The sequence below is a fragment of the Sciurus vulgaris genome (genome assembly GCF_902686455.1).
Source record: "Sciurus vulgaris genome assembly, chromosome: 9".
Lineage (NCBI taxonomy): Eukaryota > Metazoa > Chordata > Mammalia > Rodentia > Sciuridae > Sciurus > Sciurus vulgaris.
In genome coordinates, this window is record NC_136469.1 from 60,053,436 (window position 1) to 60,079,033 (window position 25,598).

General features: G+C 37.0%; 1 protein-coding gene across 1 annotated transcript in view; it reads right to left on the minus strand.

Moving 5' to 3' along the window:
* Positions 1-16,678: 16,678 nt before the first annotated feature.
* LOC306669747 (microsomal triglyceride transfer protein large subunit-like) overlaps positions 16,679-25,598 on the minus strand; it is a 48,240-nt gene continuing 39,320 nt past the window's right edge. The window contains 3 exon segments of the mRNA XM_079153894.1: positions 16,679-18,057; positions 19,764-19,934; positions 21,878-22,002. Of these exon segments, the coding sequence (XP_079010020.1) occupies positions 17,883-18,057; positions 19,764-19,934; positions 21,878-22,002 (471 nt within the window). The 3' untranslated portion in view covers positions 16,679-17,882.

A 25,598-nucleotide genomic window follows, 5' to 3' on the forward strand; every position in this document is an offset into this window, starting at 1 on the left:
ACATTATTGATTGTATCCTTTGCTGAGAAAAAGCTTTTTCGTTTGAATCCATCCCATTTATTGATTCTTGCTTTGATTTCTTGTGCTTTGGGAGTCTTGTTAAGGAAGTCTGATTCTAAGCCAACATGATGAAGATTCGGGCCTACTTTGTCTTCTGTTTGGTGCAGAGTCTCTGGTCTAATTCCTAAGTCCTTGATCCATTTTGAGTTGAGTTTTGTGCAGGGTGAGAGATAGAGGTTTAATATCATTTTACTGTATATGGATTTCCAGTTTTCCCAGAAACATTGGTTGAACAGGCTATCTTTTTTCCATTGAATGTTTTTGGCTCCTTTGTCTAATATGAGGTAACTATTTATGTGGGTTTGTCTCTGTGTCTTCTATTCTGTACCATTGATCTGTCTGTCTATTTTGGTGCCAATACCATGCCATTTTTATTACTATTGCTCTGCAGTATAGATGAATGTCTGATACCTCCTGCTTCACTTTTCCTGCTCAGGATTGTTTTGGCTATTCGAATTCTCTTACTCTTCCAGATGAAGTTCATGATTGCTGTCTCTATTTCTGTGAGGAATGTCATTGGGATTTTAATTGAAATTGCATTGATTTGGTAGAGTGCCTTTGGTAGAATGGTCATTTTGAAAATATTAATTCTACCTATCCAAGAACATGGGAGATCTTTCCATCTTCTAAGGTTTTCTTCAATTTCTTTCTTTAGTGTTCTGTAGTTTTCATTGTAGAGGTCTTTTACCTCTTTTGTTACATTGATTCCCAAGTATTTTATTTTTATTTTTTGAGGCTATTGTGAGTAGAATGGTTTTCCTTATTTCTCTTTCAGAGGATTCATCACTTATGAATAGAAATGCATTTGATTTACACATATTGATTTTATATCCTGCTACTTTGCTGAATTCATTTATTAGTTCTAGAAGTTTTCTAGTGGTGTTTTCTGGTTCCTCTAAATATAGAATCATGTCATTGGCAAATAGTGACAGCTTGAGTTCTTCTTTTCCTATTCATATCCCTTTAATTTCTTTGGTCTGTTTAATTGCTCTGGCTAGTGTTTCAAGGACAATGTTGAATAGAAGTGGTGAAAGAGGACATCCCTGTCTTGTTACAGTTTGAAAATCTTTTCCACACGCACTTCAGCTAGAGCACTAATCTCCAAAATTTATAAAGAACTTACAAATCTTTACACCAAAACTTTAAAGAATCCAATCAATAAATGGGCCAAGGAACTGGACAGACACTTTACAGAAAAAGATATACAGGTGATTAATAAATATAAGAAAAAGTGTTCAACATCTCTAGTAATTAGAGAGATGCAAATTAAAACCACCCTAAGATTTCATCTAACTCCAATTAGAATGGCTATTATCAGGCTGGGGAGATAGCTCAGTTGGTAAAGTGCTTGCCTTACAAGCACAGGACTCTTTGTTCAATCCCCAGCACCGTAAAAAAAAAAAAAAAATGGCTATTATCAGGAACACAAATAATAATAGATGTTGGCATGGATGTGGGAAAAAAGGCACACTGTTACATTGCTGGTGGAGTTGCAAATTGGTGCAGCCATTCTGGAAAGCAGTATGGAGATTCCTCAGAAAGCTTGGAATGGACCCACCTTTTGACCCAGTTATCCCACTCCTCAGTTTATACCCAAAGGACTTAAAGTTAGCATACTACAATAACACAGTCACATTGGTGTTTATAGCAGCTCAATTCACAATGATGCCCTTCAACAGATAAATTGTGGTATATATACACAATGGAATACTATTCAGTCATAAAGAAGAATAATTATGGCATTTGCAGATAAATGGATGGAATTGGAGAATATCATGCTAAGTGAAATAAGCCAGTCCCAAAAATTCAAAGGGCAAATATTTTCCCTGATAAGTGAATGATGATATATAATGGAGGTGGGGGGTGGGGGGGTGAGAGAAGAATAGAGGAACTTTAGATTATGTAGAGGGAAATGAGGGGGCGTATGAAAAATGGTGGAATGAGACAGACATCATTAGCCTTTGTACATGTATGTTTACACGAATGGTATGAATCTACATCGTGCACAACCGTAGAAATGAAAAGATGTATCCCATTTGTGTACAATGAATCAAAATGCAGTCTGTAAAAATAAAAAAAAATAATTAAAATAAACCCAAATATAATGCAGATTCATTGAAGAAGCTTTGGAAAATAGTTTAAAAGTTGAGAACTTGAAAAATCAGGCAAAGAATTCTTAAGCACTTAGAGACTCACTATACAAGTTGCCTGTAGAAAATAAATATTTGTAAGTGTATTTCATGCTTTATATACTATTTTGCAATCTACATTTTGCTTCATAATGTTATAAATTTATCTCTTCTACTTTTCCAATATTCTTGGAGGAACAAATATTAATGACTGTATCTTATTTCTTCACATTGCTGCAACATAATAATGTTTAACTAATTTCTTATTTTAAGTATTTGGCTTTTCATAGTTTTGGGCTATAAAATAATGCTGTGATGAAGATCATTAAATTTAAATCTTTGCAAAAGTCTCTGAATATTTCCATGAGATTGAGTTGTCTAGTTAAAATTATTGAATAAAGACCATGAGCACTCTTAAAATTATGGCATGAGGGCTGGGGATGTCGTTCAGTGGTAAGGCACTTGTCTAGCATGTGTGAAGTCCTGAGTTCAATCCCCAGCACTGAAAAAAAAAAAAAAATATATATATATATATATATGACACAAGATTCCCAATTCCACTATTTTCAATACACTTAAATTCTCAATTCTTTAGAAATATTTGATTCTAGTGAAGAGTTGTCTTGTGAACATCCCAGTTAGAAAGGTCTGTCTTTGTATTTCCTTTGACATTATCCTGCAAATGGAAGGATAAGAGGCTCCTTATTATTTGCAGAAATACATATGTTACTGCAAAAAGTACAGACCTTACTTTTGGGTCTACCCACCACCATCCTGCAGTTTATAAACATCGGAAAGGCTAATAATCTTATGATTTTAAGTGTCTTCCTTCTTCCCTGGGTCAAATTTCTCTTTAGTAGGGCTCTCAATAAGCAGGGCTCTCAAAGTGTGGTTGCCATGCCAACAGCATGGGCATTACCTGGGAAACTTACCTGTTTTCAGTGCAAATCCTCGGCCCCCTTCAGGCCTGTTTATCAGAAATGGAGGGAGACTGATGAAGAGCAGCAATCATGTGTTAATAAGCCCTCTGGGTGCTTCTTGTGCAAATTTAAGAACTGCTGCTGTGGACCACGGGGCAGTGGCCACCACAGGTTTTATATTTTTCTGGAGGGCAGGAAGAAGGCTTATGTTTTGAGGAGAGAACTCTGCTTTTGACCCATTAAGCTAGTGCAATAGTACCCAATGAAATATTTCCTCTTGAATCTTCTTTTCCACAATTTTCTTTTAATGGAGGCAATAAATGCCTGTCTCTGGATTTTATTTTCTCTTTTTGAGGGGGAGTCTTTTTTATTTGTTATTTTTAGATACACATGACAGTTGAATGCATTTAGAAACATCATACATACAAGGAGTATGACTTCTTATTCTTCTGGTTGTACATGATGTAGAGTTACAATGGTTGTATAATCATATATGCATTTAGGGTAATAATGTCTGATTCATTCTACTACTATTCCTCCCCCACACCTCCTCCCCTCTTTTCACTCCCCTCTGTCTGATCCAAAGTACCTCTATTCTTCCTTAGCCCACACCCCCTATTGTGGATTAGCATTCACATATCAGAGAAAATATTCGACCTTTGGTTCTTTGGGATTGGTTTATTTTGCTTAGCATGATGTACTCCAGTTCCATCCATTTATCAGTGAATGCCGTAATTTCATTCTTCTTTATGGCCAAGTAATATTCCTTTGTGTATATATACCACAATTTCTTTATCCATTCACCTGTTGAAGAGTACCTAGGTTGGTTACATAGTTTAGCTATTGTGAATTGAGTTGCTACAAACATCGATATGACTATGTCACTGTAATATGCTGATTTTAAGTCCTTTGGGTATAAAACGGGGAGTGAGATAGCTCGGTCAAATGGTGGTTCCATTCTAAGTTTTCTGAGGAATCTCCATACTGCTTTCCAGAGTGGTTTCATCAATTTACAGTCCCACCAGCAATGTACAAGTGTACCTTTTCCCCCATATCCTTGCCAACACTTATAATTGCTTATAGTTTTGATAATTGCCATTCTGATTGCAGTGAGATGAAATCTTTGAGTAGTTCTGATTTGCATTTCTCTAATTGCTAGAGATGTTGAAATTTTTTTCATTTATTTCTGGATCTATTGTGTTTCTTCTTCTGTAAAGAGTCTATTCAGTTCCTCAGTCCATTTATTGACTGGGTTTTTTTGTTTGTTTGGTTTTTTTTTGTTTGTTTGTTTGTTTTTGTTTTTTTTTTTTTGTTTTTGTTTTTTTTTGCTCTTTCTGGAGATTAATGCTCTATTTGAGGTGCATGTGGTAAAGATTTTCTCCCACTCTGTAGGCTCTCTCTTCATGTTCTTGATTGTTTCCTTTGCTGTGAAGAAGCATTTTAGTTTTCTTCCATCCCATTTGTTGATTCTCGATTTTACTTCTTATGTTTTAGGGATCTTGTTAAGAAAGTCGGTTCCAACCAGCGTGGTGAAGATTTGGGCCTACTTTTTCTTCTATTAGGTACAAGGTCTCTGGTCTAATACCTAAATGCTTGATCCACTTGGAGTTGACTTTTGTGCAGGGTGAGAGATAGAGGTTCAATTTCATTCTGCTTCATATGGATTTCCAGTTTTCCCATCACTATTTGTTGAATAGGCTCTTTTCTCCAATGTAGGTTTTTGGGTTCTTTGTCTAGTATGAAATAATTATTTATGACTCTGTATATGACTCTGTGTCTTCTACTCTGTTCCACTGGTCTTCATGTCTGTTTTTGTGCCAATACCATGTCATTTTTGTTACTATAGCTCTGTAGTATAATTTAAGGTCTGGTGTTTGTGATGCCATTTGCTTCACTTTTCTCCCCGAGGATTGCTTTGGCTGTTCTAGGCCTCTTATTTTTCCAAATGAATTTCATGACCACTTTTTCTACTTCTATGAAGAATGTCATTGGGATCTTTGTAGGGATTACATTAAATTTGTATAATGCTTTTGGTAGTATGGCCATTTTGACAATATTAATTGTTGGAAGCCCTAAATGGATTATGCATTTGTTTGAGCCACTTGCAGAAGAGGGAAGCCGCTCTTCTGGGAACTCCTGGGTGAAATTCCCTGGTTCAAGAAAGACTAGATCATGCTGACTCCCTGTCTTAGCTCACAGACTGAAGATCAAACAGCCTCCCAGAGATGAGCAGAACCTACCAAACATCAAACAACTGTTTACTGCAAGACCCCTGCTACACCGAAAAACAAGCACCAAAATAAGACTCCTACACAGAAACCTTATCCCTGCCTTTGATTTACTTCCCCTTAAATAAAGAATTGGGACCTTTTTCATTCATTCAGTTCCAGTTCCTATCAGGTTGGAAGACCACCAGGTGCCTTGCTTTTAAATCTAATCTTCAACTTTGTCCTTATTTCTTACTGATTATTCAGACGTCTTATTTTCCCAGGTGGCTCACACCTCTTGAGCAGGAACCTGCTTTGCCAGGGTGTTGTTCACCCTGTCAGTTAATTCCACCTATCCAAAAACATGTGAGTTCTTTCCATCTTCTAAGGTCTCCTTCGATTTCTTTCTTTAGTCTTCTCTAGTTTGTGATGCCTTCATTTTGGAATTAGGGTGATTGATACTAGCTTCATCAAATGACTTCAAGGATCCTTCCTTTTCTATTTCATGAAATAATTTGAGGAGTGTTGGTGTTAATTCTTCTTTGAAGTTCTTTCAGAATTCAGTTGAGAATCTGTCTGGTCCTGGACTTTTCTCAACTGGTAGGCTTTTGATGGTGTCTTCTATTTCATTGTTTGAAATTGATCTATTTAAATTGTGTATGTTCTCCTGATTCAGTTTGGGTATATTCTATGTCTCTAAATATCTGTTGATGTCTTCAAGATTTTCTATTTTATTGGACTATAAATTTTCAAAGTAGTTTCTGATAATCTTCTGTATTTTAGTAGTGTCTGTTGTGATATTTCCTTTTACAGCACGAATTTTAGTGATTTGAGTTCTCTCTCTTAATTAGTGTGGCTAAGGGCTTATCAATTTTGTTTATTTTTTCAAAGAACTTTTTGTTTTGTCAGTTTTTACAATTGTTTCTTTGTTTCAGTTTCAGCTCTGATTTTAATATTTCCTGTCTTCTGCTTTTGGTGTTGATTTGTTTTTCTTTTTCTAGGGCTTTGAGATATATTGTTAGGTTATTTATTCATTGATTTTCTATTCTTTTAATGAATGAGCTCAATGCAATGAACTTTCCTCTAAGCACTGTCTTCAAAGTGTCCCAGGGATTTTGATATGTTGTATTGGTGTTCTCATTTACTTCTAAGTATTTTTTAATTTCCTCCCTGATTTCTTCTGCTATCCATGCATTATTCAATAACATATAAATTAGCCTCCAGGTATTAGAGTAGCTTCTGTTTCTTATTTTATCATTGATTTCTAATTTCATTTCATTATGATCTGATAGAATGCAGGGTATTATCTCTATTATTTTTTTGTGTATATTTGCTAAGAGTTGCTTTGTGGCATAAGATATGGTCTATTTTAGAGAAGGATCTGTGTGTTACTGAGAAGAAAGTGTATTTGCCCATTGATGAATGAACTATTGTATATATGTCTGTTAAGTCTAAATTATTTATTATATTATTGAGTTCTATGATTTCTTTGTTCAGTTTTTGTTTGGAGAATCTATCCAGTAGTGAGAGAGGTGTGTTAAAGTCACCCAAGTATTATTGTGTTGTGGTCTATTTGATTCCTGAAATTGAGAAGAGTTTGAAGTACTTAGATGCTCCATTGTTTGGGGCATAAATATTTATGATTGTTACATCTTGTTGATGTATGATTCCCTTAAGCAGTATGAAATGTCCTTCTTTGTCTGTTCTGATTAACTTTGCCTTGAAGCCCACTTTATCTGATATGAGGATAGAAACCCCAGCTTGTTTACACAATCCACGAGAATGATATGTTGTTTCCCATTGTTTCACCTTCACTCTGTTGAGGTCTTTGCTATGATATCATATTGTTTGGAGACAACATATTGTTGGGTCTTGTTTTTTAATCCAATCTGCCCGTCTATGTCTTTTGATTAATGAGTTTAGGCCATTAGCATTCAAGGTTATTATTGAGATATGATTTGTATACCTGGCCAATTTGGTTTATTTTTCATTTTTCATTTGAATTAGTTTCTCCTTTGAATCACTATTCCTTTAGTGTAGTCCTTTCTTTTGCTTGTTTTCACTTTTTTTTTTTTTTTTTTTTTTTTTGTCATTTCATCTTCATGGAATATTTTGCTGAGAATGTTCTGTAGTGCAGGCTTTCTAGTTGTGGATTCTTTTAACTTTTTTTTGTTATCATGGAAGGTGTTTATTTCATATTCAAATCTGAAGTTTAATTTTGCTGGGTATAGGATTCTTGGTTAGCATCCATTTTCTTTCAGTTTGGTATATGTTATACCAGGACTTCCTAGTTTTGAGGGTCTGGGATGAGAAATCAGCTGATACCCAAATTGGTTTCCCTCATATATAATCTGATATTTTTCTCTCACGGTCTTTACAATTCTATCCTTATTCTGTATGTTAGAAATTTTAATTTTAATGTGCCTTGCTGTGAGTCTGTTGTAATTTTGTACATTTGGGGTCCTGTAAACTTCTGGTATTTGATTTTCCATTTCATTCTTTAGGTTTAGGAAATTTTCTGATATTATGTCATTGAAAAGATTGTGCATTCCTTTGATTTGTAGCTCCACACCTTCATCTATCCTGATAAATCTTAAATTTGGACTTTTCATGACATTCCATAGTTCTTGGAAATTCTGTTCATGGTTTCTTAATATCTTCTCTCTGTAGTCAACTCTATTTTCAAGATTATATGTTTTGTCTTCATTGCCTGAGGTTCTGTCTTTGAAGTGATCTAGTCTGTTGGTGATGCTTTCTGTTGAATTTTTAATTTGGTTTGTTGATTCCTTCATTTTGAGCATTTCTGCTTGGTTTTTTTCAGAAGTTCTGCCTCTTTATTGAAGTGATCTTTCACTTCATGTATCTTCTCTCTGATTTCATTTTTTATACCATCGTTTACTTTACAGATCAGTTTAACTATGAACATTCTAAACTCCTTCTCTGACATTTCTTTCACTGTCATGTTGATGGATTCTGTTATAGGAGTATCTTGGTTTGTATGAGACAATTTGTTCCCTTGCTTTTTCATGTTGTTTGTGTGTCTACTCATCTAATAGTATGGATCTGAGGCAGTAGAGTTTCTACCCTGTGAACTTATGGTGTTCATGAAGGTTTCCAGTACCTCACTGTTTAGGGGGAGACAAATAATGACAACAACCAATGCAAACAATATACGGCATTAAACCAAATAATTCCTACTATGATGTCTACAATGTTAACTATCACAATACACAGAAATTATATGATCAGTTATTGCCTACAATAAAATCAATAAGTTTATAAAAGGGTTTATAATTTCAAATGGTGAACAGGGAGAGAACAGAAGTGATATAGGATGTAATGATTATGAGGGAGGAGGAGAAAAGATAGAAGGAAAAAAATTAAAGGAAGAGTGAAAGATAACAATAGAGATTGGCTGTTAGAGGAAGAAAAGAGAGACTTGGAAACAGGTAGGAGAAAAAAATATATATGTAAAGTAAAACTTTCGAAAAATAAAAATAAAAGAATACAAAACAAAACTAAAATATCATAATCAAGCATACTAGTTCACAAAAAACTAATCTGTGAAAAATAACTGGTTTTGAAAATGCTAGAATTGGGAAAATAAACAAATATGAAAATGTATAAATGTCCATGTGCCATTAAGGTCACAATTAAAGAGAGAAAAAGAATTTTTGAAAAGGTGGGAGGGGAATTTGTTGAAGAGTTAAAGAATTCTTTCCATTGAAGTTCAAAATATTCTCAGCTTCTCTTCTCAGAAGTTTTAGGTGGATTGCTGGAGCATGATGCTCCACCCTGTGGATTGCTGGAGTGAGAGAGGTAATCCCATAGGCGGAGTTCCTGGAAGCAGGGTTTAGGCTTAGGTGGGCTCCAGGCTCTTTGCTGAATGTTAATTGGTCTGAAGAGTTTAAATAAGTGCACCTCCAGAGCCGGCTAATTGCTAGTCCATGCTGGAAGACCATACCCCAGGGATCTCCCCTGGGTTCCAATCACATGGTGGGGGAGCCAGTTTTTAGTCCTCTACATCACTTGTGAACCCCACGTTTCCTGGTCTCAAGTTCAGTCTCCAAATGATCGCTCGTGTCCCACCTTTCTGCATTCCCAGCCAGAAGCAGCCCTCCCAGCAGGTCCTGCAAGCGGTTGGACTGGAGGGGGAGGGGTGGTGCCAGGTAGGTTTGCACAACCAGTTGTCCCCTCTGTAAAACTCTCTGCACATTCAATTTTCTCCTGTTCACTTAAGCACACTATGTTGTGCAGTGTGTGTTTACAAGGCCTGTGTTTCAGGTCAAACTTGGGTTTGCCAGGAATCTGCTCCCTCAGCTGCCGGCTCTTCACCACAGCTGCCAAATGATTTCTTCCTTTGTCCTCCACACACTGCCTGGAGAAATGGAGGCTTATTTCTCTGAACACAGATATTATGCAGTGTGTTTTTCAGGTTTGTTGGACATTGCCTTGATCTCTACATGCTGCATGCATACCCCGACACAAGACCAGAAGACTCCCCAAAAATGTGGGTTCCTTTATTCCTTATCCCTCCACTATGCTCACACAGGGACTGCTCTGGCTGGTGCTTCTCACCTGGCCATGGCAGCAGCTGTCGGGTTTTTTTTCATGCTTATTATATCCAACCACTGTGTGTCTTGGTCTGCTTTGAATGTCCAGGTTTAATTCCAATAGAGTGCCTTCCTCCCTTTTTTTTTTTTTTTTTTTTTTTTTTAGTTCACCCTCCACCTTGCTGAGAACTGCCTGTCTGCTTCAATAGGTTGAAGCCATGGCAGCCAAGAAAGGTGACCTCCTTCTATTCCACCAAGCTTTCTGTCGATTTTAGTCACAGCAATACAAAGCTGACTAATAATAGTTCCTTTTCTTTTTGTCAAGTTAATCTCGTCTTTAGTTTTTGACATTTCATTTAGTTTTATTCTTTTGAGGGGAGTGTAAGAGCACTGTGCTATGGAGGGCAGGGTTACGATGGCTTTGCTATGGAAGGTTGTGATATAAGTCTGTCCTCTTCAAAATGGCGAACCTTGGCCATCGTGAAGAGCATCTTCCAGTTAAGGAATGCCCTGGGAGTAGTTGGGTAGTCATTAAAAACCGATCACCCACTACATGGAGAATACTAAGACTATATGTATGGTCCTAGCTTGAGAAGGTCATATTTTATTTGGGAAGATAAGATTCTTACATAAGTAAAACAATACATTAAAAAAAAAAAACAAAAACAAAAACAAAAAAAAACCTAGAATCCAACAACAGGAGGTAACAGAGAAGGACAGTCATCCAAGTTGGTATGGTTAATTGCCTTGCGGGTATATGTATAAGAATACCTGGGATGCAGGTATCTTTGTGGCTGGCAGCTTCTATACACAGGAAGTGTGATGGGAACTTGAGCTTTAGGCAGAAAGGAGGAAAGATGAGAAAAGAGGAGCTATCAAGAGTAAGGTCTCTTTGGGAGAGATACCCTGCAGGAGCAAGGGGGAATGTTGTTCATGACATCATGCATTCTAGGCTGGAATGAAATGCAGAACCTCACTAACACTTTATGTGTTTTGGTTCTCCATAGACAGAGGGTATAGTCCTTATTTGATTCTTTAAAGTGACTATAGCAATATCTGGCCCTTAAATGTAATATGAAATGTTTGGTAAGAAATAAAGATAGAGGGAGACTTTAGTTGGGCATAAATAATTATAATTTGGAGGACTCGTCTGATCATTCGAGTACTTTGTATTTACCATGCTTCAGATCTCATTAAAGATCTGAACTCTTCTTTTCTTGTTGAGGAATATATAAGAACATCTCTATCTTTTAGCATCTTTGTATATCTCAACAATCTGAATGTTTCCTCTCACACTGACCTCTTACTTCATGACTATGTTAACAAAGTTAATCTTTAAGAAAATGAAGTGGGAGAAATGCATTTTTAAAAAATGGAAATAGGTACCCTAAAACAGAATGGAGTTGATTCTCTTTCACTTAAAAAAAAAAAAAAAAAAAAAAATCAGGTAACTTAAACCTGAAACCTATTCTGGAAAGAGATGTCCACACATTTTACATGTAATCCTAGAAGATTATGGCAGGAATCTTTCTAGTAAAAATAGAAGGGTGAAAATAGTTTATAGGTTTATGTGATGTTCCAAGTCAACTGTGAGTAAATTAAACTTTTATTAATAGGAGAACTACAAAGGATTACTAATGTCATTCTAGAGTAACTATAATCCCCTGATGGTATGTAAATAGCCAATGTACTATCAATGGTGGAATTTTTATGAATCTAAATTTTCATATTCTTTTCAAATCTCATCAAAAAAGTTTTATGATTGTATAGCAGGATCTCTGAGAGTGCAAAGTTTTTAAACTCCCAAGTGGAAGATAAACAGGTCTGACTCCACCCTGGGGTTTCAGATGCCATGGATAGTACAGGAAGCTGATCCACACAGCCAAAGCAAGAGGCCAGTTCTGGGTGAGTAGTAACTGAGGTAATGACAAAGAAAGCATGGGGCCTACTTCAAATATCGCCACTTCCATGATGTTTTCTTTACCTTTCCCCTCTTTGTGCTCTCTTAAGATTTTGAACACATTTGTGGGGTGACATTTATACCACTGTGCCAAAATGGCACAAAACTATTTTTAGTTGTATTGCTTTCCTCATTTCACTGTTTCTTGAGGTAAGGCAAGATATCTTCCTTCTATTTTTTTTTTTTTTTAACCTAGTACATTCCTTCATCCTAACGGACCCTCCACGTTGTAGAAGACAAATAATTTAACAAATTAACAAATTGTAGGAAAGGACCCATCACATGCCTGTGCTAGATTTCTCCCATTTTCCCTTCCAAACCAGTCTTGCTCTCTCCACAGACTGTGTAGTCTGGATCAATAAGCACTCTTGCCCTCTGGCTATTTCAGTAGGTGCCATCCTCAGGTGATCAGAGGGAAGAAGTTGAAGTCAGGTATTTTGTTTCTTCCCTGGTAGAGATAAGAAAGGCTGCTTGTTCCCTTAATCCCAAACCACAGCTCCACTCAACCTGTGTTCTCTGGGCACCAACAATTCCTCCCTCTCTTGACTTTTCAGGCTCCTTTGCTGTTCTAAGACTTAAGGTGCTGTATCATCCCCTGTGGTTTCCCTATACCCTGCACATATCGTTATAAAGTTTATTGAGCTTTACTCAAATTACCCAGTTTTAATTTCATGTAGTAACCTTATTTTTTGCATGCACCTTGACATAGAAAAAGAAACGGATAGTGAGGGAGATAGTGATTAAGAACGGCAGAATTTAGACAGTCTTATGCTCAAGTCCTGAGAAAGATAATGATTGGGCTGGAGTCTGGTTTTTCAAAAAACTATCCACTTCACTTATGACAATGTTTTAATCAGCATTTTTGCTGCTGTGACTAAAAGACCTGACAAGAACAACTTTTGAGCAGGAAAAGTTTATTTGGGGGCTCACAGTTTCAGAGGTCTCAGTTCATAGACTGTAGGCTCATTCCTCAGGGCTTGAGATGAGGAAGGACATCATGGTGGGGAAGAAGCAATCTCCAATTGCTTACAAGGAGGAAGTAGAAACAAAGTGCAAAGAAACCTCTTTTATCAACTGACCCTTGATAAGAACCCTGCTCGCTACATCTCTGAGAGCACACACATTAACCAAATGCTACTGTGTGCTGAACCCCATGCTTTACAGGCATTTTCTTCATGGATCCTTAGAACAGCATAGTAAAATAGAAATTATCCTACCTCTTTCAGCAGTGACAACCTGAGTCACATCACATGCCCCAAATCATTTAACCAGTAGGGAGTGGAGCTGAGATTCCAGGCCAGGTCTCTCTGTCCTGCTCCCTTTTCTTCTCCACTGCCTTATTTAGGCGATGACTATGCTGGTAAGGAGCACTGTTTCAAATTGATGCAACAATCTGAATCTTGAACAGATTCTGAGTGCTGGGATAGGTATTCCCCTAAGTTGATCCTAAAATTCATACAGAAACTCGAAGGGCTTAGAATGGCCAAAACAATCTTTTTAAAATTTGTTTTAATTAATTATATGACAGTAGAATGCATTTGTGCATTTTGATAAATCACACATAAATGGAGTATAATTTCTCATTTTTCTGGTTGTACATGTTGCAGATCACATCAGTCATGCAGTCATACATGTACGTGAGGTAATAATATCTGTTTCACTCTACTATCCTTCCTACCCCCATACTCCTTCCCCTCCTTTCACTCCCCTCTCTAAAGTAACTCTATTCTTCCTTACCACCTCCCTTATTGTGAATTAGCATGTGGCCATACTACCAAAACAATCTTGAAAAAAAACAAGATATGTTTTGGTTGCAACTTCCCAGCTGCAATACTAAGTGTGAAACAATAGTCATCAAGACAGTAGAGCAAAAATAACAGAATGAATCAAACAACATTGCCGTATGTAAATTTATGATTACACAAATAGTATGCCTTGATTCCATGTACAAATAGAGAAACAACATGTATCCCACTTGCTTAAAAAAAAAAAAAAAAAAAAAAGACAGTAGTGCAATGGCATGAAGATGGCATGTAGATTAGGGGAATAAAACTGCCTGATCGTGGTCAACCGATTTTCAGCAAGGATCTCAAAACAATTCAAGGGAGAAAGAACAGATTCAAGGTTGCTCCTGGGACAACTAGATATACATAAACAAAGGAATGAATTTGGACCCCCTCCTACATATCGTAAACAAAAATTAACTTAAAATGAATCTGGTACCTAAATTTTAAAACTAAAGCTAATAAATTCTTGGAAAGAAACATAGCAGTAAATCTTTGTGATCTTGGATTTGGCAATGACTTTTTCTTGGTATGACACCAAAAACACAAACAAAATGAAAGAAACACTGGATTTCATTAAAATTACAAAAGATACTGTCACTAAAATGGAAAGACACATAATGGTAGAAAATATTTGCCAATCATATATATCCTAAGGGATTTTTACCTAAAATATGGGAAGGACATTAGCAACTCATTAAAAAGACAACTAACTCAATTTTTAAAAAGGCAAAGAATCCTAATAACTGTTTCTTAAAAGAAGATAAACAAATGGTCAACAAGTACATCAAAAGATGCTCAACATCCTTAGGTGATAAAAAAGTACAAATCAAAACCATAGTGAAATGCCAGTTACTATCCACTAGAGTGTCAGTAATAAAAAAGAAACACACAAACGTTGGTGAGAATGTGGGAATATTAGAACCTTTATATGCTGCAGTTCAGTCACTTTAAAAAACAATCTGACAGTGCTCAAAAAGTTAAACACAGAGTTACATTTGATGGGGCAACTCCACTCCTAAGTATATATTGAAAAGAGATGAAAGAATATGCCCACCTCAGAATCTGCACACAAATGTTTATAGAATTATTCTTAATAGTCAAAGCTGGAAACAAACCAGAAGTCCATCACTAATGAGTGGATAAACAAACAGCACATCCCTATAACAGAATAGTGTTCAACCATAACAAAGAATAAAATACAGATACATGCTACGATGTAGAGAAACTTTGAAACATAATGCTAAGTGAAAGAGCTAAAGAGCACAGGTTTCTTATTAAAATGATGAAAATATTCTAAAATTGACTATGGTGATGGCTGTACAACATTTTAAATGTGCTGAAATATTGAATTCTTTAAGAATGAATTTATATAGGATGTGAATTATATCTCCATAAAGCTATGATCAAAAAATGTGCATTCGTTATTGTAAATTCATATTTGCCTCTGGTACCATCACAGAAAGAGACTCAGGAGCCATGGAGTAAAGGCAATGACTCTCAGAACTTTGTAACATAAGGCTTTGTAGCCACAGTCCCGTTTGTCAATTTCATGACCTACCATTTGCATTCTCTTAGAAATAAATCTTTAAAACCAAAAGAAGCCAGCAAATATAGCATAGTGGGTTAAGAAAGCAGATTCTGGGGTGAGACCACTTACATCTGAATTCTTGTTCTACCATATTCTAGGTGACAAAGTGTCTTCTGTGGGGTGAGGTAAATGTCTTCTGTGTCTCAGTTTCTCCATCTGTAATTACTTTGCTCAGTACAGTGGTCACTAGCTACATGAGGATACTGAGCACTTGAAATGTGTTGTCTTGAAATGTGCTGTATATATAAAAAATGTCACATTTTGAAGACCCAATCCTTCCCCCAAAGTAGAATATCCCATTAATGATTTTATATTAATTGCATGTTGATATGATAATACTTTGAATGTATTGAGTTAAATAAAATGCATTATGAAATTCATTTCACCTGTTTCTGTTTACTTTTAAATGTACCTACTAGAAATGTAAAATTATTTGGCTCACATTATATTTTCCTGGATGGTGCTGATCTACAACATGGAAATACTACTACCGCTTTTTAAACAAGGTTTCTGTTGAGGGTTAAATGATTTGATATGTGCAAAACACTTAAAAATACCTGGCAAATAATAAGCACTAAGTAAGTGTGAGTTTTAACACTTCTTTGAAGGTGAAGACATGACAGGGAACAACAGCTCATAGAAGAGAAGCGTGGCTACATCCATAGCACTCACAGGAAGGAGCTGACGGGGCAGAGGCCTGGAGACTCACTTTAGAGGACCATGTGGTTTCCAGACAGACATCTGAACAAAAGGCAGAAGCTGTCTGACATTTGTAACTGTGAAGTGGTCAGAGCTGGCTTGGATGTGTCATTTCCAAAAGTGGAATATAGTCCATCCCTTTTAAAATTCTACCTTGTTTATCTAAAAAGGAGTCACTGTTTATCCTAGGCTTATGCTTTCTTGTTTCGTTGGAGAATGCTAAAGTTGCCAGCATGTCCTGTCTCCAGGGGGTGAGCAGCTCTTTGGTTAAGTCTGCTAGATAAGCAATCGGGAGGTGGCAAAGCACAAATGTTCAGGGCACCACGGTCTCAATTCTAGGGAAGTACTTTACATTTCAAACAGGCAACTGTGATTTGTGATCTGTCGGCCCCCTCCATCTTTGGCTCATGCCCTGGGCCAACTTGCCCTGCCGCAGCATCAGTATCTTTATGGATGCTTCCTCTACGGCCAGGGCCACCCCTCACTGCGTTCCTGCCAGCCTCAGTTTCTGACTACTTTCTCCCTTGTTAGTAGCAGAACAATAAGGATGCCCGATTGGAGTTTTCTTTTCTTTTCTTTTGCAGTACTGGGGATTGGAGCTTTCTGAAAAGTGGGTTTACACTTTGTTTTCAGGTTCACATGTCCCAACTGCTACCGTGTTCAGGGGCCTGTTCTCCGAAGGGCTCTGACTAGTGACCTTGGCCGGCCCTATACTGCTGTGGAGGCTTAGCTCTGTGATCTTGGGCTCATGGTGTTGGAAGTAACGAAAGACACAAGGATTTCAATAAGATTTATTGAAATTTATTTATAACATTACACTTCATTGTCAATTTGCAGCTCTTAGCGGGCTAGCTAAACCTTCATGGTATGTATGTATGTTTAATGGACAAATAAGCACCTGTCATTTCTTTTGGGGTTTATCACAGTAACCCACACATCAATTTTATTAATAAATATTTTTAAATGTTTCACATGGCTCTTTTAATTCATACAAATGAAGACACTCTTTATTTGATTTCATACTTTTGAAATCCAAATCCATTTCTTGAAGCTATGTTCTCTCAGACATGATGGTTATCATGCAGGATGTCGTCAAACTTACTGGAGCTTTTACCACAAAACAAACAAGGCAGAGGTAACCATGATTACTACATGAGGAAGTCCCTTATAGAAAACAGTGTGCCACGTGTCTCAAGCAGACATGGTATAGAGTAGTCAAAAATGGAGTTTCTGAAATTAGTTTTTTTAAAAATTCCTATGTGCTAATTCCAGATTTTTTTTGATAGGAGGTAGAGATCTGAATGGATTCCCAGTAGCCTCACTACATGACCAGCAGAAAGATAAAATGATATGTTTTAATTCTGTGCACTCTCTACCTTAATGCTTAATAAAACTAACAATAGCAGAAGATGTACATATTAATTCTAGAAGCTGGATAACAACATTCTTTTAAAGTCTTATCCTCAGCCTCTTCCTGCAACCTCCCCACCCTCCCCCCCCAAAAAAAAGAGAAGAAAAAAGAAACTGGTCTGGTTTTTTTCCCTTAGCAGACAATATGCTTCATAGAAAGCAAGACACGCTTAAGGTTCTATCAAAAGCTTCATATCTATTGACAGCAAACTGTCAAAACAAAATTGGATTCTCCTGAGTGTATGTGGTTTTTTTTTTTGTTTGCTTAGTTTTGTTTTTAACACTTGTTTCTTTTTAGAGTAGAACTATTTTCTCTGTGGGATTTGAGAGAGATACAAGAAAAGTAAGAAAGTTGTTGAAAGTATCACGTGATGACTCACAGTGAAATTGCAGGTTAGTGTATTGAATAGGCCCAAATTTAATCAATTGAAGTTTTCCATGACTTTTTACAAAAATCTTAAATACAGGTAAATATGTAAACACTGTGCTCTCAGAGAGCAAGTACTTCGGCATGTCACATTGTTTCCCTTTGGAGGAGACAAATTCAAGTGAAATATCAGCGGTCACTTTCAAAACCATCCACCTGAAGAAGCGCTCTCTGGTTGCTGGGGGAACACCACCTTGCACATCTCAGAGTTCTCTTGGTGGAGTGGGAGTTCACATCCTGCTAGTAGGCTTTCTTTTCTTTTCCGAGAGACATAGCCTCTGCCTGTGGACAGCCTTTCATACTTTGTCTCATATTGCCTGCATAACGACAGTAGCAACAACAAAATCACACACATTTTACTCACCCACACCATCCCAGGTTTCTGAGTGTACACTTGAAGCTTCTGTCCCAAAACAATTTGAGAAATGACCTGAGTACCAAAGACAAATTGTGCTCCACTCCCTCCAACGGGGTGGTTTTCTTCTTCCCATTTTCTTGTATACTACGCATTACAATCCAAATGCCTGGGATGTGGGAGTCCTGCCATATATTTTTCTGGAATGAAGGACTGAATTCCTTTCGTTTCTTTGGGGATGCTGTTAAGCTTCACAGGCTTTCAATGTTCCTCATTCCAGAAGCCCCACCTTGAGGGCACTCCCCTTTGGGGTAAATAGCAAGTCCACCCAGATTTAAGCTGAGAATGCTGACAGGAAACATTCCCAAGGCTCCGACCCAAGTGAAACAAGTAATCAAACCAGGTAACCATGTGGCTGAGTTGGTGGCCACTGCATTTGGCTATTAGAAGGCTGATTTTTTTTTTTTTTTTATGCATGTATGGAGGGTTATTCTAGGGGTAAGTTACTATAGGTTAATGATAGCTTAATGTTCTAACTATAAGACACTATCGTTTATCATGAAAATATAACCTATTCATATTTTGTACTTATATTAGTGATGCATTTCTTATATGGATCATGAAATGTCAGTAAAATAAGACAGTCAACTCTGGCCTGATTATCAAAAGATGATGTAAATTGTGACTTGCTATTTTAAGTACACAAATTATGTTATGGACAGATAGTTTATGTCAAAGAGACCTCTGTAACTATCACTGAAGAATCAGTGCTACCTAGACTCAAAGCATTCTAACTCCATGGGACAGTACTGCTCCAAATAATGGTTAAAAGGTTCAAGGACACAGTGTTAGTGAGACGCTCCAGAACGAAGAGGATGTTGTGACATTACATGAACAAGTATGTATTTGTTTATTAAGCATTTTAGTAACATCTTTTTAAAAAATCTTAAATACGGGTAAATAAAAATCTGAAATTTTTTGAATTTGTTTTTTAAAAAAATCTGAAATTTTTTAAAAATTTCAAAATCCTAAACACTTAAGCTGGAACTCAAAGTTAAACAAAGTCAAGTTGCTCTTATATGAGACAACTAAGAACTGTGAATTCATTTGATCCTTTAAACCATTGTAAATAGATTGCCAGGTGTTTTGTTTTGAACTTCTGTCCAGAGGGAAATTGTGAAGAATATCAGACAGCAAATGTACATCTGGTATTTTGGCTGAAACTATGTGGTGACTTCTACTGTAAGTCAAATCCCTTTGTTATCTTGAAAAGTTATTTGTGGATTAGAATATGATTTAATTCAAAATCAAATGAACTAGTCATTGGAGTTGCTTGGTATCCTAGGAACTGACTTCTTAGTTTTGAAAACACTTTGAAAAGAGAAGATAATTGGTTCAGTAGGAAGCCCCAACTTATGTTATTGGTCTCTGACCATCATTTCCATTTCTCATTCTTTGGTTCCAACTGTTTCTTCTAATTCTTTAGAGAAAGTTCATTTTTGCTTGATTTCTAATGCTTGGTGTTTGTGAGGTTTTTTTTTTTTTTTTTTTTTTTTGGTTGTTGTTTGTTTGTTGTTTGTTTTTAATTCTGAAACTGAATGCTTAAAACTGAACACAGTTCCTGGTGAGCACAGATGGTCCTGGAATATTCATGAGCACTCATCTTACCTGAACGGAGCTTCAGCCCTATCCATCTGCATACAAACTAAGAATGGGTACTGAGAAAACTGCACTGTGGAGATGAATTCCAGGCCTGCCTCTGATTCTACCCTGGTTTCCAGGCCAGCTTTTACAAAAGAGGAGTCCACTGTGACGTCACCAGTTATTACTACAGCCACCCTAAAGATTGAGAAAAAATATATGTTCATATCAGAGTTAGTGGAGCTGGATTGAGAGGTCAAATATCACATTGTCTGATTATGACACTAACAACTAGAAGGAAACACTTAGCAATTGAGAGGTGACCTGAATGGGCTTAGGGTCCTGCTGCTAATCAGGGTCTGTTTGTTTGGTGTCAGAGATCAGTCAGGGAAGTTTGCTCTTCTCCTCCTTCCAGTTCTAGACATGGGAACCAAGTGTGTACCAGGTCTGACATTGTTTATCCTCTTAGGAGGTCAAAAACATGTCAGTTATCTTAAAAAGAAGTATAAAGTCTCCACGAAGACAAGTGGTGTTTATAACAATATTCTTGTTAACTATTGCTCTGCTGTCTTCGAGGTAGCTATTTAATTCCATTCATTACTTCCTCCAAAGAATCTCTAGTGGCCTGAGTCTAGGTTGCCATGATATCTGAGAGTATTCATTACAAAGAACCATTCCTATAGTGGGGCATGCGCAAGGCATCTCCAGGAAGGTAGGTTCAACAATGGTCATCTACAGAGAGAGATAGAGATAGAGAGAGATAGAAAGGGGGGGGTGGAGAGAGAGAGATTGGACTGGCTGGGAAATGTGGCTTGAACAGCAATAAAGAGGATAAAAAATTTTCCTTAGGAGGTTTACCACCAGGATCACTAAGGAATTATAGACTTTAATCAAACTGTGGGTAATTACTCCCATAATCAAATCAAAGTCCTATGTCTATACTTTTCCTTTTCAAAGAAAAGGGATCATCTTAATTTTTGTTGTACAAACTAAAACCCCTACTGCTGTGATTCCCAGCATAAAAGTAGGTCGGTGGTTGTTTTAATCCCTGAATCCCTTACAGAACCTTCTAATGTCCTCTACTCAGCAAAGGCTTAAGAGATATTTTTTAATGAATGAATAAATGAAAAATGGAGAACAGATTAGTTACAATATGGATGCTGGCAATTTCTTAGGGATATTGTGTCCTCTTTAAATATTCAGACTATTTTTGTTGCTGTTGTTGATTTCTCTCTGCAAAGAATCCAATTCAGTTTCATTTGGGGAAATTTCTATCTAGAAAACACTTTGAAAAGAGAAGATAATTGATTCAGTAGGAAGCCCCAACTTATGTTGCTGGTCTCTGACCATCATTTCCATTTCTCATTCTTTGGTTCCTTCTGTTTACAGTATGTGTCGCCCTCACATTAGATGTGCCACCTTGGATTGATCTCAGTTGCTTCATCCATCATTCACAATGAATAAAAGTTTAGTTTTATCATTCTTATCTCACTTCTGCCCCCCCCTAAATATCCTAAACAGTGAAAATAAATTGAATTTCCTCTTCATTTTCTTTAATTTTTACAACAAACAAAATAATAGTTATTTTGATTATCATTGGCTCAAAGACATTGTTTTACATTCAAAGTAAATATTTTCATTGAATCTCATGCTAGATTAGAAAAACTAAAGGAGATGAGAAAAAGTATGTTGATTAAAAAATTTAAAAAGTTTAAGAACTCCTAACATTTAAAAATTATATTCTGCATAGAAGAGATTGCCTTTTTATTTTAATCTATTGAAATAGCAAAAGAGGAAAGGTTTTAAAGTCCAAAAAGTGGTTTAGGGCTAAAAAATTTGAAATGAAATTTCCTAGCAGCTTTGTCAATTACTAAAATGGAATAGAAAGAGGAGAGGAGCCCCTTTTCCACGGGGCCCAATGACACTGTCTTTAAAACTTGGATAATTCTCAGTTGAGTTCCATTAAGTACTAATCTACTCCTAAGAAGTTATGGACAGAATGACATCCATGGTCAATTCTAACTCTATAATTTAGTGATTACAAACAGAAAGCATAGATTTTGAAAACTGTAAAGGTTGAACAATTCCCAAAACATAGGTCTGCCATTCTTTGCTTAGAGTATTAAAAATCTTTTGCTTACCGATTTTTCACTCGGGTTTTAGACTCACGATACCACAGACTAAATTCCATTGCACCCGAAATATCAATAGCTAGACCACCCTGGACCTCTATGTTAGCCTTTAGGCCAGATTGCAATTGAAGCTCCTAGAAGAAGAAGAAGAAGGAAAAAAAAAAAATATATATATATATATGTATATGTGTATGTATATGTATACACCCCCCCACACACATACATACACATGTATGTTAATAGTGGTAACAGTAATAAGTACAGTTTAGTCAACTCCCTTTCCCAAAGCACATTCAAGTTCTTGCTCTAGATAATGCCATTTGACTTGTGCTGATGTGAGAGTCTTTCTCTAGGCTTGGAAACATGTTGGTCCTATTCTTGATCACCAAGAGTAGCTACTGATTTACTAAAATAATCAGTCCTTTAAAATACTAGAGAAGGGTATTTTCCTTCCATGGTTGCCTCACTTTGGGAAGGCCAAATGGTTCTCAGTATGTGGTCCTCTGAGAAGCATCATCGGCATCACCTGGGAACTTGTTCAAATGCAGATTCTCAAGTCTCCCATACCTACTGAATGAGGATCTCTGAATTGAGGCCTAGTGATCTAAGTTCTAATGGGGCCTCCTGTGATTCTGACATGCCTAAATTTGAGAAATCAGAAATCCAGCTGTGGCTTTTCCTTTTTTGTGGTGGTGAGGGATGGACAAGATGATCTCTTCAGGTCCTTCAGCACGTCTCTAATTGTATGCTGTGTCAAATATAGACAACTTCATCTTTTTGACAAAAGGTAGGATTAAAAACTCCCAGAGCAATATACAAGTTCCAGGAATTGCCTAGATTAAGCTTGGAAAGGAATGCAAGGCATCTCACTAAGCCTTAATGCCTTGCTTTCTGACATTTGAAATGACATTGAATTAACAGCTAAGTCCAATATGAACTCAATAGCATTCTAATTTCAAGGTTGTCTGAAACTCATTGTTTTGTGTAGTTTGCCTGCATTTAACCTTTAAGTCTTGAATTTTTCATGTACATCAGACAGGTTGATGTTGGCTGAAACTTTTTTCAGCTAGATTGGAATCAGATTGCCTAAGGGAAGTGTTGAAAGTGATAATGATTCTGGGAAAAAAGCTCTGTGTCCTTAATTTTGATATTCCTCCAAAGATTGTAAGTTCCTGGCAACTTGCAGCATGACTCACTTCTTTATGTAACTGCCTTACTCAGCCCAAACAACCCATGCATTTGCCAACTATAAATGCCATGATTTCACTTTCTGGAAAGGATTGTGTTAATCTCCCTGAATTTCAAAAAGTGTGGCTGGAAATCTTAGACAAAGAACTTGGTTGATGATCAGGTGCCCTTGAGAGGGTATGGTAGTAGCATGAAACTGCTCTCATTCCAAAGGGCCCTCCTGGCTGGAGGCATGAGAGTCTCAGTGCCATGCTCAGGACACATCAGACATCCCTACAGATACTTAAAACTCTGTTCAGTCTAGAGTTAAAATGTGGTTGCTATAGGATACAGGGGTTGTGTCATGTACCACAACAAATGAACACATTTTGTCCTGAGAAACCACAATGTCATGCCCAAATTTTAATCTATGCCAATGAATTACAGGGCCAGGAGATCTGATCTGAATGTGCACTCTAACTGTGGTTATGTCAAGCAAATTGTGCCCTGCCTGAGAAGTGTTTCTTTCTTTATATCTTCTCCTCTCTTCCTGATTTGAAAATCATAATCCTGTTAGTCCTTCCAGCCCAGCAGGGACCTGTAAAGTGGATCTTGTCTTTCCCACTGACCATACATTAGGTGGATGTCAAAATGCCTCAAGTGCTATGGAAAAGAATATTTTATGGTTATTAGACAATCCACCTTTATAAGAAGAGAGCATTTATGTTACAATGTGATTTTGAGGAGCACCTTGGATTTCTAAGAAGATTCTTTTTTTTTTTTTTTTTTTTTTTCTCATGCAAAGGGACCATGGTAGAAATCTTATGTGATGTCATAAGGGAATTTTCTTGGATCTGCAGTATGTGGTTTAATTCTCTTCAAAAAAGGAAAAGTAGTAAACCCATAGTGCAGTGGTTCTAATTTTTGAGGTGTAAAGTAAGGGAAACTAGTAATTTTGAGGGCCTACTATGTGCCCAAAACTCTACATTTGGTAACTCATTTAATACTCATACCAAGTTTCCATGGTACGTATTATATCTGAAGGCTGAAAGGACAAATCAGGCCCAGCGCCTACACTTGGAGGCAGAATAAATCCCCAGACTGTCTCAAAAGTGGAGATTTTTCTACTATTGTGTGTGGCTATCCCAAACTAATAACTCTTTTTTTCTCCTCATGTGCAAGAAAGTCTGTTCTAAAAATACACTGCCAAAAAGAAAGAACATAGACTTATGTGCTCGTTTGACCCAGAGTATGTGTTTTGTTTAATGTTTTACCTAGAAACTAGAAGAACAAATTATTAGAACTTTGATTTGTAGTTAATGTGATCAAAGGCTTTTACTTTGAGCCTGAAAGGTGTTTCTTACTGATCAGCCACCGACATTTTGACAACTGATCCCATTGCTTCCATTTATGAAAATATGTTCTTGGCTAAATAAGAGCCCCTTATTAAACTGACTTTATCAGACATCCTTTCCTGAAGAGTAATCCAATTATCCAGAGAGAAAGAGAGAGAGGGAGTGTTCACAGAGTAATTCCATCTGTTCCAGTGGCTGTGACAGGCCACCTACTGCCAACATTTCCTTCAATGTCAGCACTTGACCCAGAGTGGTATGTGCCTACAAAGCGAGGATGACATTACTGGAGTGCTCTGCAGAGCCAGGGGACCACAGACAGCTTATTTGTATAATAACTTCAGATCTGCCAAACACTTCAGCCTGACGCATACAGACATTGGTTATGTTTAATAGCTAGGGGACAGTCTTTCTCATAGTGCCTTGCCGGAGGCACCCAAATTAAGGAATAGAAAAATCACATAAGATAGTCTCAATCCAGGCCCTGAAGGCAAGCCTGGGCCACTGGCTGTTTTTTTGTGAATAAAATTTTCTTGGACCACAGTCCTACTCCTTTGTTAATATATTGCTGATGGCTATTTTCACTCTACAACAGAGTTGAGTAGCTGCAACGGAAACTGGGGAGCCCTTAAGCCTAAAATATTTGCTTTCTGCCCTGTGTTTACAGACCAGTTTGCCGACCCAGATGTAGATTACTTGCATTGAGTTTTACACAATAAATCATTAGGCATTGTTAATGGTGATACCGAACTGTTGTCCGGTCTTAAATTGTGAACTACTTCCTTGACACTCTTAGGCTCCATTTAGAGCTTTCTTCCATTAAAAGTGTGTTGGAATTGCAAATGTAAACTTTTGATGTCATTTGAGAACTGCTTTTTATGGGCGATTTGATAAAGAGATATCAGAGACTCTCTTCATTCATGTTAACAGAAACATGGTTTTGTTTGGAGTGTTCCCACCCCTGTTACAAACTATATTCACCAGCTTCCCTTGTAGCTAGAGGCAGTCAGGTGATATAGTTTTGTCAATAACATTCTAGACAGGGCTTTGAAAAATGTTCTCCTTTCTGGAATGAGGAGGCCATGCTGCAGATGGGACAGCTGTGTCATAATCACAAGGGGACAGGTCCGAGGTTAGAAACCACATGTAAGGGTGGCTGAGTTGGAGGAAGAGAACTTGGATTCTGATACCATAGGTTTTCCATATTAACC